Below are 10,801 nucleotides of genomic sequence, written 5' to 3' on the forward strand. Positions count from 1 at the left end.
CAATCGTTGTACATCCGCGATCTAAATATTTCGGGTGAAAATAAATTTCGCGAGAAGGCCTCTTATATGGAGCGGAAGCATCCATTTCACCGCGTGAGTCACAGACAAAATGCAAAGTGATATAATATTGTGTGTTGGAGTCACACTGTAAACAAGAAATTCTTTCGGTGGGAGAGACACTTTCCTGACCACGAGCCACGATCCAACGTAAACCTGGCTGGGCTATGTTGCGAGAAGTTAGTCTCGGTGCAGATCTTGGAGCGTGATGTTGAAAGTTCTTTCATCGTCGTGTGCAAAAAGCTCTTCTGCAAAGCTCATCCTCGTTGCATTGCACCAATCGGAGTGTGTTGAAAAGTTATCAAAATCAAGGTGAATTGCATGAATTAAGGGAAGGTTTTTAGGTGTTGTTTTAAAGTCGACTTTCTGCCAAATGTGTGTCATATTAAAATTTCATGTGCTTTATGGATCATTTATTGCGTGAGTTGGTGTTTTAAATTTAAATAAAAAAGGTTTTTTTTTTCAATAAAAAAAATGTCTTGTTCGTAATATTTGCGTTTTTGGGTGGCTTTTGATGGTGGAGAAAATGCACGATTGCAGAGGAAGAATGAAGAAAAAAAAGCCCGCGAATATGTATTAAAAGTCTCCACTTGGTAGCACGGTGTGTGTTATGCAATGTTGCGGCTTTCGAGGCAATATATTGAGACCTCAGTGGCAGACACTGCAAATCTCACCCAGACTGCTGTGTACATTCCGTGAGCTTTGACGTGGAGCTTCTTCCTCACGAAGATCATCCACTTGAGCGTGCCGTGCGTTTCGTCAATACACAAATTCCCCATTCATTTCTAGCGGTTAGTTTTTCCAACCTTTCTCAAGATTACATACAAACCACTTGAGGATATTTTCGCGCGGTGATTGACCACCTCTTGGGTGACTCTATAGCAGATGGAATCCGCGTGTGTGCTACACAACAAGATGTGGCTCTAAAAATGTGATTGTTAAGTGGGAAGTCTGTGGTAATTTCGTGCTACATGCTGAAGGTGCAAAAAGTGGATTGTCTTTTCTCAAAAAATATATAAAAAATATATATTTATGTTATATACATATATGCACACACGAAAGATTGAGTGCACCCAGAGTGAGAGAGATTTAATTTACGTATTTCACTACAATTTATATGTTTATTTTATGTTCCCTCACGTGGTGGATGCATTAATTACCGGACTTTTTGAAATTTGAAAGAAGAAGAATATTAAGAAAAAAAAACCCTTCAATTTCATTAATTTGTTCAGAGTTTCAATAAAAACGGAATAAAAGAGCAAAGAGAATAAAAAATCGTTTAAAAGGCATAAATTGTCATAAAAGTGTCTAGATTGTTACAAAAAATAAAGGAAATTGCGATAAAATGTATTGAAAATGCCTAAGAATTCTAAAAGAGCTCCAATTTGTCAAAATGACACAAAACATGCTCAAAATATGATAAAGATTGCAAATTGCTTTTTTTCCGGGGGAACGTAAGTTCAAAATTCAAAAAAGTTACAAAATACGTCGGAAAATTCAAATTTAGAACAAAATTGCAAATTGCTGCAAAATTTTATTCACAAAATAATTTCTAGCCCAGATTTTTTTTCCATTGTGCTCTATTTAGAACACTCTGCTCTATTTAGAAAATTTTATTTTGATATGAATCATATGGATTAGGTAAAGGAAAAGTTTTAGAGCTTCTTAGGCGATATTTAAAAAAATTTGGTTAAGAAATTGTCTTTTCTAGGCCGTTTCAAAGATATTATTTGTGAAAATTGATTAGTGACATCCAGATACATTCCATAATCGCAACAGCACAGCATATGGCTATTGTTGCTAAAATTCTTTCCTTGTAGATATACATTGAAATGAAATATATGATGATGATGATGATGATGAGAATCTCGAACGTATCGTTGTTAAAAATCTCGGAATGAATAAATATGCGTCAAATGCGGTTAAAATATTGAAAAAGCAATAAAGTTCTAAACTGATTCATCTATTTAGAATTTTTAGCTTCACTCATTAATAGGGAAAATGGGTTAATAAATCAGAGCGAAATCGCTTTGATCTCTTCTAGTTTATTAAAAAAAAATTCCCCAAGTAAAATTTAATGAAAATCCTCAAAGGAGGCTATTCAGGCATATATGGATTTTCCTTGATTTTAAGAAACAATTCTGGCTCCCATTTTCTTTTATAGAATCAAAAAAGAAAAATAAATCACCAAAAAATTTCCCATTTTCCATTGAGCTTACATAGAAAGAAACCAGCAAAGATTTCCCTAAGAATAACATCCGTATAAACCTGAATAACCTCCTTTAGAGCTTGTGAAAAAAAGGGAGCTCCAGTTAAAAACTATTTTCTCCACCAACAATTTACGTACCTATATAATTCTTCATTATAGTAAAAGATTGGTGTGTAATGCAATTTCAACCAGTTTTCTTTGCTTCATCTCAATTTTTCTTTCGCCATGAATGAATCCCCACAGTGTGGTGTGATAGTAGGAAGTTTGTCGGAAGTAAAAGCCGTTTCTTATGGCTTGTTCGGCGGTATTCTCTTAATCGTCCAAATCGCACATTTAAACTGCCAACACGGGGCTCAAATGACGGTCACCAACAAGATCAACTTCCAGTGCCGCAATGCCCATTTAATGATGTCGCGCCAATAATTTTTTTTTCGTGTGTGCCTTGGCTCTTTTTGCGCGATGGCATTCGATTACAATGGATGTGAGTCAAGGAATATAATATTATTTTGTGTTTGTTTTTTTTTTTATTCTTGTACGAGGTACGAGAAAGTAATAGCCGGCCATATAAAATGTAACGATTTTCCCGCAAAAACGGCCACAATGTCTTCGTGTTTTATTTTCAATTTTATTAAATATGTGCCACTTCAATTAACGGACGCAACTCATTGGATTGCATACAAAATACATAGGTACCTACCAACATTCACGTGGGAGGCGAAGAAGTTCAAAAATTTTGTGTCTTTAATTTATCAGTTAAAATTACATAAAGTCCTTTTCTTTTTGCTATAGTTATTTCCTTGGATATATCCTAATTATTTTTTTTCTTTAATTTCTGTTGAGAAATAAAATTAACAATAATTTACATAGAAAACAAGCAATTCCTCAGAGGATTTCCACACTGATTACTAAATATTATCTCCATAGTACTCTGTGCTATATTTGTGCCGCAAAAGTCCTGTAAAACATTTTCTTTTTATCATATTTAAATGTTAAATTTTTATTTTAAAAAATATTTAAAAAATGAAAAATGAATGAAAGAACTGAAGGCAAAATCAATCCAAAGTCTCTCTTTAGTGGACTTATTAGCCCCTAACATGCTACAAATAATCAAATAATGTATTCCGGTCAAAACAATTTCACACAGATAGTATATAAAATAATAATATTGGTGAATATAGCAATCAAAATTTAACAGCTTCACTTATAGAATATTGCTGGTGAAGATGGCCAAACTTTGACCATTATATCTGGGGGTCTTGAGAAAATTGCCATGGAAAATTAATAGTTGTGGTATTTGTGGGAAAAATATCGGAATTCCCATCTTCACAATAAATAACATCCTCTTGCATAATCCACGTCAAAATCATACCAATATTATGCTCAATAGGGAGACACCGCAGCATAGACTTTCTCGACATTTTCCTCCTCCATCTCATGTGCGGAAGAGACGCATTTTTTTTCTTTCTTTCATTGACCTTTTGGGCGCATTTGATGCAACCAACATTATGAGAGATTTTACTGATTTATTGGAGTTCAAGTGCCACAGCATTAAAGTTTTTTTTTATTCATCGTTTTCTTTTCTTTTCTTATCTTGTTTTATAGCAAAATTTTCAGTGTGATGACAAAGTTCAGCGTGTGAGAAATTATCTGTGTGTGGTGTTGACCCCCAAGAGATGAGGAAAGTGACCCCGTGAGACCTATAAGATGTGCCAGAGGAAGAAAATGACAAAGAACTCCCTCGAAATTGTCGTCTTTGCCATAATTTTCGTACAAACTTTTACACATTGCGAGAATCGCATCATAACAGGCTCATCGCCACTCGATAATCTCATCATTCGACCACTCTTTCATTCCTTTCGCAACATGACCTTCCGCCTTGTGGGACAGACAGGTCTCCGTAATACCGGAAGGTACCTGCAGCAGCCACTTGAGGAGTTTCCCTGCGACACGACGTTTGGACGCAGCGAAAAGCCACCCACGAGTGTGCATAAATTGAGACCAGGTGAATGCATGAGATTTACAATGCTTTAAAGACAAAGGTCTATTCAGGTGGTAAAATTAGAAAAGGAGGTTATTCGTGTCTGTATAGGAAAATTCTTCATTCGTTAAAATAATCAGAATATGTAAAATCTTGCACTGAATCGCAGAAAGAGTAAGAAATAATCAAATATTTCCAATTTCCTATTTTAAAATCAGATGGATATATCTGAAAATGATTTATCAAAAAATGTAAAAAATGACGTCACTGTTTTGTTTTTATTGTAGTTTTAAATACTTGAAGCAATGTGGTTGCTTCTTCAATGATTTTTCTTTGATAAGGAAAGAAAGGAATCTTTACTTCGTCGTGACGTCATTAACTGAATTTTTTGGGCAAATTCTTGGCATTTCCAGATAAACACAGGGGAAAAATGGAGATATCTTTAGCTTAATTCTAATTCTTTTCTTGATTTTTTGGACGATCATGCATCTCGATTGTTTTCTCAAATGAGGATTTTCCCATACAGAAGTGAATAAACACCTTTTTACCGCGAATTATAAAAAAAATGTTTTTTTTTCTTGATTGTTTCGCATTATTTTAATTTAAATTAAATTAAATTTTAATTTCATTAATTTTACCTTTTTTTTAATTTAAATTTAATTTAATTTTAATCAAAATAAATTCTCCTAATTTTTTTCTCACTAATTTTTCATTCTAATTTTCTATCACGCGATTTCCTCTATTTTCCGCTCTTTCCAAACGTTTTATGTTTTTCCTAACAATTTAAAATTTATTCTCCTTTCTTGTGCCTTTCATGTGGAGTTTTAAAATGCACAAACTCCTTTTCTGACTAATTTTAATGCTCAATAGCTTCATTAAAAAGGTAAGAAATAAATAAGAATTTTTTTTAATGACTTGCATTCAATGCTAATTGTCAATTAATTTTCTTTCTTTATTTTCTTCTCTTTTATCACATTAATTTATCTCGACAAAATTCTCATTGCTAAGACCTAAAATGTTTATTACCACCATTCTATGCAATAAAAACTCAACTCCGGGCTCAATATGAGAGTCTTGAAGGAATAAACTAATAATTAAACGAGTTTTGGGGAAGTTATAATAAAATATTTCTTATGCTAAACATTGACAAATTAATTTAGAGCAAAATGCAAACAAACTTATTTCGTAAGAAGCATGATTGAGGTTCTTTTTCTGTCCATAAAACTCCACTAAAATATCTAATATTGAGTTTTCTCGAGTAATGAGAAAAATATTTTTTTTTTACTGGAAAATGTTGCTTTTGGCTGAGAGAGGAATTTTCACGTAAACACCTTCCACACCATATGGCCAAGGCGACGATGGTGGAAGAACCAGCTTCAAAGTGGTTCCATTTTCTTGTTAATATTGCGCAAGAAATCTTTCAGTTCCATTTTATATGTAATTATTAGCATGCCTGAGACTTCTAATCACGCTGACTTGGTGGCAAAATGCACTTTGTTGGCAACTTGTTGGCCGTTTATGGGTTGCATGCGTCTCTGTGAGAGGATGTGGTGGAGGTATTGCGAAATTCTCCTTGCTCTCCTTTGGGGCAGATTTTCTTGCTGATGGCGAACCTGACCATTAGACAGCATAAATGTATTTGAAAAAAAAAGAGAAGTTGCTGACCGAGATGTTGCTTTTGCAGGGGACATTGACATTATTGCCGCCATGGGGGACTCACTGACGGCCGCCACAGGAGCCACATCCACGAGCTTTATGGATCTCTTCATGGAGAACCGTGGGCTTGCGTGGTGCATCGGTGGTCAATGGGATTGGCACAATTCCACCACACTCCCCAACATTCTGCGTGCCTTCAATCCCAAACTCTTTGGCTACTCCATCGGGGACTCCTACCCCTTTCACCGGGCATCGCAGTTTAATGTGGCCGAAATTGGGGCTGTATCTGCAGACCTACCCTACATGGCAAGGACCTTAATACGGCGGATTAAATCCGACAGGCGTGTGAATTTCAAGAAGCACTGGAAAATGCTTACCATCAGCATGGGTTTGTGTGCTTTTCCACTCTCTCTCTCTCTGTGAATTTTCTCTTTAAAACTGGGAAAATCAGAGCTTAAAAAATACGCTTAAAATTATCCTTTTTATCCTTTTAGGTGGCAATGATATTTGCTCTTTTGTGTGCACATGGGATGATCCGGAATCATTGCCGGGAAAGCACAGAGTGAGCCTTCTCCGTACTCTTCGGTACATTCGAGACAACATGCCAAGGTAATGAAAAAGAAAATGTTGCATTCCCTGAATTCCAAGGGGCATACAACTAATTGAATTTAGAACTGTTCACTTTCGTATTTTCTTTTTGAATCATTGTTGGATAGTATTTGAAACATAATTGGCAAAATTACAAAAAATAGTTCTCACAGAAAAAAAAATGGTTGGTTAATTAGTTACAAAAATGTTGGTTAAAGTTGGTAAATGGCACAGTCTTTACCAATGTTTATGTACTTATGGAAAAAATGGTTTTATTAACACATTGATATTTGCTAGAAAAACAGTGAAAGGCTTGTTTTTTGTACTAGAATTAGTAACAGATTAGTATATTGGTAAATAATTGGTAATTGTTGGTAAATTATTCGTATATGGAAAAAATACCAACGTATTCGTATTTAGTCGTATTTAAATGTTTGCACAGTTAGGATCTTATAAAAAAAATCAAAATGTTGTTAATGTAGTATCAGTAATTAACCGAATATTAGTAAAATTATGATTAATTACTTAATATTATTGGTTATTTTTTTTTGGTAAGCAACCATTAAATACCATACCAACATATGTATTAGTTTTGAAATGGTAAAACATCGGTAAAATATTTGTATTATATAAAAAAAATCTTTTACTGTTTATATTTGGTTAAATAATATTAATTCAATAAAAAAAGATGCTTTCGGTTTCGTTAGTAAAATATTGGTAAAATTTAATAATTGAAATTTTACCAAGAGTCACTGTAACAAATGTAAAACACTTTAAATTTTAAGTAAAATCTTGGTATTCAACCTTTTAACACATTGGCAAAAGTTAATAAAATAGTGGTAAAAGGTGGTAAATATTAGTAAAATTGATAAATGAAAAAAATCAATATTACTTATATTTAGTTGTTAAAATTAGTACGTAGGGGAACGTGGATTGAAAAAAGGTCGAAGGAGGTCGGAACTGGGCCAAGCTCCCCTATATTTTGATTATTGACAACAATGAATCTTTATTTTATTACGGCCCTCTAGGTATAGAGTCAAAGATTCTATTATTTGGTAAAATAACATTTTAGTACTCAACCCGCAAATGCAAAGCTTTCAAAAGTCACCGCCACGGGATTTCCCATAAGATGGGGGCGCTGTTCATCAATTTCATAATAGCAATTGGGAGGCAAATATTTAAACATAATGTACCATTTACTATAAAATACTAACAATTTTTTTCAGTGTATTATGCAATTCTTTTTTGCTCAATTCAGTAGTTACATGCCCCTTGAAAAATATATATGTACCTATATAATAGGAAAAAGTAAAATCCCGAATGAGAATAATATAAAATGCATTATGTAAATGCTTTGCAGAACATTTGTGAATATTGTTTCCGTTCCATCAGTGGACAAAGTTGTGGGATTGAGGCCCAAGCCGGAGCAGTGTCGCCTTATGCATCACATTGAGTGCTCATGCTGGGAGGGTAGACTGTACAATCAGACAGACGAACTCCGGCAGAGACTTCGCAATATTCAGCAGGAGTTTATTAGGGCCGAAGCCGAAGTTGCACAGTATGATGAATTTAAGGGATTGCAGGAGTTTGCCGTCGTCTATCAGCCATTCAGTCGAAATCTCTCGGTGAGTTTTGTTCAACATTAAACACACAAACTCCTTCCCCAACATAAAGGAATTAAATTTGAATTTTAACTCCATCACGCAGATAAAGACCAAGGATGAGAAGACAGATTACTCTCTGCTCGCCTTTGATTGCTTCCACATGAGTCAAAAAGCTCACGCGTGAGTATATTTTGAAAGTTTATTTTGTGGAAAACTTTTTTTTTTGGTTTATTTTATGAATTTGAAATGAAAATATATGTTTGACGATGAATTTAAATTCCTTCACTCGAAGTTTATTTTCATTATTTAATCTCATTGCATTGAGCTCATAGTTGACGAAGGAAAATAAATTGAGGGAGCAATTTTGGACAAAATAAAATATATTTTGTCTTTTGTGAAGTCTACAAAAGACATTTTATGAAGAGCAATTTTGAATAAAATATCTTTTGGGAGACTTTTGATACATTTTGTCGCCTTTTGTGACGTGTTTTTCTTTCGAGTGGAGAGTTTACAGATGGAAAAAAAGAAGAAGATAACATTCCTATTAGGTTATGTTTACGTTTGGGGCAATTGAACAATCTGAACTGAATCAATTTTTAGGGAAATTCAAGTCAAGCATGCGTGTAGTCTATTAAGTACCCCAAGGATGTTGGGAAGACCAAAAAACCATCTGGCTTTTAGCTCATCAGTTCGATTTTCATTACACCAAGAAAATGTTAATGAGTCACTCTGATATGATTGTTTTACATAAATTGATTGACTCATATTTATTGCATTAATTAGTCCTACATATTTCGTTTTTGCACATAAAAACTCGTATCGGGAACATAGGGAAGGGATCTCTGACCCAAAATCCTGATTATATAGGGTTAGAACTTGTCAGCGATCTCCCAAATTTTTGCCGGAAAGACACAGAAATTCTCCATAACATTTTTGCCCAACACCGCGAAAAGGGAAAATGGACACAGCTAAATTGGCTGAATTTCATATCATTCCACAAATTCCCTTTGCACAAAGCTTCACAATTAACCGAAATTGCATTATTATCCATTGCTATTTCGAGAAACATGATAGAAAACTTCTAAAAAATGCAACGTGTAAACACCAGTTTGACAAAAGATTTTGATTTTATAAAAGCACCTCGACGAGATACTTGTAAAACACAAAATATTTCTTGTGTAATGTATAAATTATTTTGTGCAAAATTACAATTCTCCTATAAAAATCTTTTGTGGAGACGTTCTCACAAGATTGTCAAAAGATTGACACAAAAAAACTTTTGTCTTTTGTCTAAAATTGCATTAAACGTCAAAATTTTTCAGTTTTTCAAAATATTTCACCTTTTATTGTACCTAAAATTGCAAAAATTTCTTTTGTGGAGAGATTGACAAAAGTTTTAGAGAAATATTTTGTGCAAAATTACATTTAATGTCAAAATATTTTGTATTTTCAAAATATTTTGTCTTTTATTTTGTCCAAAATTGCTCCCTGAGTTTTCCACGAGATTTTTAAGATATTTTTGATTCTGATTTTTATTCATTTCTTTTAATATTTTCGTAGTAATACGTCGCTTTAATATAAAAATATTTTTTTTAAATTAGTAATTTAAATTACAAAAGTTCTTGGAGGAAAAATATCTTTTTGCTATAGTGGGTTTAAGAGAATTTTATCTAGGAATTAACCTGGATATTTTCAGTAATTTTTGCAATTTTCGCTAAGTTCTTGTCCTCAATTCTCCAAAGAAGTCAATTTAAAATATATTTTGAGGATTCTTCTTAAAAAATGAATTTTTAGCTTAAAATTCTCTAAAAACGGAAACGTTTAACGTATTACGTTATTTAAATCCTTTTCGAAATTCTTTCCTTTTGCAGATGGGCCGGTACATCGCTATGGAACAATATCATGGAACCAATTGTGGAAAAAGCAGACTCCTGGGAGTCGCCGTCTGTGAAATTTAAGTGTCCAACCAAAGAATTTCCCTACATCTACACTCACGACAACTAAACAAGTGATGCAGACATTTCGAGTGGAGAGAGAGCCTTTATTATAAAATATAGTAAAAGTGGGTGGGAAGTATATGAGTATTTTTTTTATAATTTATTTATCCTTTTAATGCCTTTGAGAATGAAGTTTGTGAATGAAATTTTGCGGAAATGCAGCTGAAAAAATAAATAAGAGAACATTATAAAGTTGAAGAGTTTTTAGGGGTGCTCTTTTGCATTCCAGTTGAATTCCATGCCATCACACTGGACCTTTAGCCATTGTTGACACAGAAGAGTGCTTGCTGGAGCCACTGTTGGCGGAAGAAATTCTCTTGTTTGGCTAAAAATTTAAAATATTCCAACAATGTTGGATTTATCGAGTGCACACACATACATTGAATATTTGACCATGGCTGGAGCTTTGCATGGAAGCTTACTCACTTTGCAGGAGTAGTGGCATTGTTGAGGAAACTTTGGGGCCAAGCTTCCCTTTAAGCATGGCCCTATGCGGCCAAACTCGCTATTGAATATTATTATCCACAAATCCACCTTGGGGGTATAAGTTTTCATGCGAAAGTCAACAGGATGAACTTGTTAAAATAATTGCTTCGTCCGATTTCATATCGCTTCCTGTGGCCTTTGTACCTCTGTCTGCTCAATCTTCCGGAAAATTCACACACACACATAAGATCTACAAAAGCAAATGGACCAAAATCACAGCATGACC

The 10,801-nt window shown here is 33.9% G+C and overlaps 1 protein-coding gene across 2 annotated transcripts; it reads left to right on the plus strand.

Annotated features, from left to right (window-relative positions):
* The first annotated feature begins 219 nt into the window (after window positions 1-219).
* Window positions 220-10,281, plus strand: LOC129795604 (phospholipase B1, membrane-associated-like). 2 transcript variants are annotated; one of them, XM_055837042.1, is made up of 7 exons: window positions 220-477; window positions 3,869-4,268; window positions 5,929-6,288; window positions 6,395-6,509; window positions 7,849-8,113; window positions 8,196-8,272; window positions 9,964-10,281. In XM_055837042.1, the coding sequence occupies exons 2-7, from the start codon at window positions 3,971-3,973 to the stop codon at window positions 10,094-10,096; spliced, it is 1,248 nt and encodes a 415-aa protein (XP_055693017.1). In that variant the 5' UTR covers window positions 220-477; window positions 3,869-3,970; the 3' UTR covers window positions 10,097-10,281. The 2 variants fall into 2 exon arrangements, with proteins under 2 accessions (XP_055693017.1, XP_055693018.1); XM_055837043.1 differs by having other exon boundaries at window positions 240-369.
* The last annotated feature ends 520 nt before the right edge of the window (window positions 10,282-10,801 follow it).

This window comes from Lutzomyia longipalpis, chromosome 4, assembly GCF_024334085.1.
Source record: "Lutzomyia longipalpis isolate SR_M1_2022 chromosome 4, ASM2433408v1".
In the NCBI taxonomy this organism is placed as follows: domain Eukaryota; kingdom Metazoa; phylum Arthropoda; class Insecta; order Diptera; family Psychodidae; genus Lutzomyia; species Lutzomyia longipalpis.